Here is a 3,304-nt window from a genome sequence, read left to right on the forward strand (position 1 = left end):
AGTTATATACTTCACGTAACCACTCTACTGCCATCTACCAGTAAACAAAGTATTCCATGACATCGCTTTGACACCAGAGGGCAGTAACAACAAAGTCAAAGCGACGGCGGTGGCCTCGTTCAATTTGGCAGCTATCAAGATAAATCATCTGGTTACTAACAGTCCTTACAGTGGATGCAATCGGCTCTCAGACTCCAACCAATTTACAATATTGTATCATAACATACAAATATATAAGTATTACCCTTTCAAGAAAACGTAAAATCAATTATTGAATTATTAAAAAATATATCACAAAATGTAAAATTTTTAATATTGACACAGAATAACAAAATATTAATAAAGATTTTCTATTTGAGTGGTTTTCTGAAAATTGGTCAAAATTAATCTGTTTTCAAAAGGGATAAATCCACTTGTGTGCGAAAATTAAGAAATACATAGAATATAGAGTGAAAATAAAGGAATGAAGCCAAACTGTGCTTTAAGCTTTAACATACGGTATCTTTCAGTGGGCAGAAATATTTTTAAAATCGTTGATTTTCTCGGAACTATACAAAATGGATTTCATCCCTGTTGAATTGTACTTATTGTTTCTCTAAGATACATTGTGACACAACAACTCTCTATCGTCATTATAGTAGAATGCAAGACCGTCTTAAGTGTAGTTTTCATCTTTTTACTGGAGAAGCAATTTTGTGTTTTACAAAACGGAAACTATTTGGATCAGTAAATATTATAGGTGCTTAAATCTTTTTAGAAAAAGTGATTTAATAATAAATAAAGAAATATAACAAATTAAAAACTATAGACAATTTACTAACACTTATGATAGGTTCGCATTCTAAACTTATTTCTTTTCCAAGTAAAGACTATTGTGAGCCTTGACTCAAACCCAAAACCCACAAAAAAAGATAGTCTTGTATTCTGCCAACGAAATAAAATAAAATAAATCTGTTTTAAAATACATATACATATATTAACATCTATACGTGTGCAACTGGTTCTTCTTCTTCCTTAGCTGAGGAAACAATTTCATTATAATTCCCATCTTTATCGTTACAATTTCCATTTACGAGCAGTTTCAGTTCATGCTCATCCGCATTCTCTTTTTCAACGGTAACATAGTTATGAGTCGATCCCGGGGGTGATCTAATGGAATTCACAGCTGCCGGTTCTGGACTAGATCGTACTGTGTTTCTGGTACCTCCAGTACGCCGATTAGAGCTGCGTGCTTGTCTTACACTTTGTGCATATGGATTTCCCGGAAGAGCTCGTGAAACTGACAACTGAAGAACACACTTTCGAAAGTTGGCATTGAAAATTACGTAAATAAGCGTATCAAACATACTGTTACTCATTGCTAAAGCTTCGGCAAGGTAAAATGCTGTTAGATATATAGAGTAATATTCTTCCGGCAAAGACGCGTAATAGAAGTCTCGGACTAGCGCCACCCCATAGTATGGAGCCCAACATATGGCAAATAGCGCCACCACAAGTATAAGCATGCGAACTGTTCTTCTTTTAGATTTCTCTGCTGCCCTCTCTTGCTCCTCTGTTACATAACCACCAGGCACTACTCTAAACCAAAGCCTCCATGCTATAAGAGAGTACGCCACAGACATAATAAGCAGAGGGAGAATAAATTCCAACAGGAACATTGTTAATGTGTACGCTCGTATGCCACGGCTACTGTTCCACAGTGATTCCAGACATTGAGTTGCATAAACAGCGCCATATAGATTTTGTGATACTATAAATCTTTGTGTTTCGCTGTAAAACGCAGTTGGTATAACAAGTAACATTGATACTACCCATATAGCGGCAAGAACTATTAAAGTTGTCCTCTTGGTCATACGTGGCTGTAATGGTCTAGTAATAACAAAGTACCTGGCGAAAGAAAAGAGAAACATAATATAATTGATTATAAGTTTACCAAAAATAAACAACATAATGTTGCGATTTCCAGCGGACAGAAAACTTCCCACACAAATGACTGACATACAGGGTGTGTCAAAGTGATCATTGGTACCCATCAATATCCAGTGAACATGGCCAAGAATGCCACATTAAAATAAAAGGTCATTTAACAATAAATTGTAATAGTAGGACCTAATGTTGCACGTGAAAGTATCAATTATTTATTAGAAAACAAAGCTAATGGGTAGTACTAATCATTTTGATTCAGCATGTGTATTCTATATACACACCGCACACTTGGGAAGGCATTATCACACACTCCCTCCCATACCATAACACTCGGGCCTAACACTCAATCACACACACCCCCAGCGCACCCCCCTCACACACCACACCACACACCACATAATTCATACACACCCACCCCCATTTTCTTTTGTTAGAACCTTTCTGTTACCGATATCAGTAAGTTTATCTGGTTCAAACTTTCTAGTTTTTATATATTGAACATCGAATGTATTATATCATCTTTTGATCCTTGGTGTGATTTGTACCAGATATGTTTACTAATATTAGTAGACGACACAGATACATACACCACACACAAATATACAAAAACAGACATCACAATAACAATATCATAATAACTCAATAGAAATGAATAGACAACCTGGCACATTTACTGTTAACCCAACATTTCATAATTATGATTATAGATTCTCACGGCTAAGGAACGTGGCAAGTAGCATGTTACATTCATAAATAAATTGGTGCACATCATTCTTAGATCTGTTGACGGAAACGCACTATTTACTCAGTTCTTAAAATATCTCAGCAGGTGTTACAGCAAGATAAAAGACATCGATACGATATGTTTAATTCAAATGTTTGGAGGCAAAATGTCTTTCATATCTTTTTTTTTTAAAGTTGAACTATATTTCTTTATGTGTGTATCAAGATGTCATCTATAAAACCACATTCTGATATTTGATGATGTAGATCAATAATGATTTAATGACATCATATAAAGAGGACTGTTCTAGAGGAAGCCAAGGACTAGGTAAATCCTTTCCAGAACGTTATAAGAACAAATTGACATTAATACCCTTTGACGTTATGTCTGTGGCTGTTCAGTTACACTTTTACTAACCTTTGCACTACTTATCTTACTTTTCCATTACGCATTGTTTTCGCATTGTTAAACTAAGAATTTAATCTACTGTAAATATCTGGGTTAATGAGTGCACTTTTGACACCATGTTCACTTTGCGGAAATCCGTAAAACTTGGAAAGGAGGAAACAGTGTGTTGACGCTGAATCTAATATTAATTGCGACTGACAAGATCGTACATTTGTATGTTTTGATGTAGGGAATTCAGATGGATTT

At 35.2% G+C, this 3,304-nt stretch overlaps 1 protein-coding gene across 1 annotated transcript; it reads right to left on the reverse strand.

The window, feature by feature from the left end:
- Positions 1-983: 983 nt before the first annotated feature.
- Positions 984-3,095, reverse strand: LOC140145543 (prokineticin receptor 2-like). Its single transcript, XM_072167251.1, has 2 exons — positions 3,088-3,095; positions 984-1,887 (listed from the first exon to the last, which is right to left on the reverse strand). Exons 1-2 carry the CDS (start codon positions 3,093-3,095, stop codon positions 984-986), a joined length of 912 nt encoding a protein of 303 aa, XP_072023352.1.
- Positions 3,096-3,304: the final 209 nt, after the last annotated feature.

Source organism: Amphiura filiformis, unplaced genomic scaffold (genome assembly GCF_039555335.1).
Source record: "Amphiura filiformis unplaced genomic scaffold, Afil_fr2py scaffold_377, whole genome shotgun sequence".
NCBI lineage: Eukaryota > Metazoa > Echinodermata > Ophiuroidea > Amphilepidida > Amphiuridae > Amphiura > Amphiura filiformis.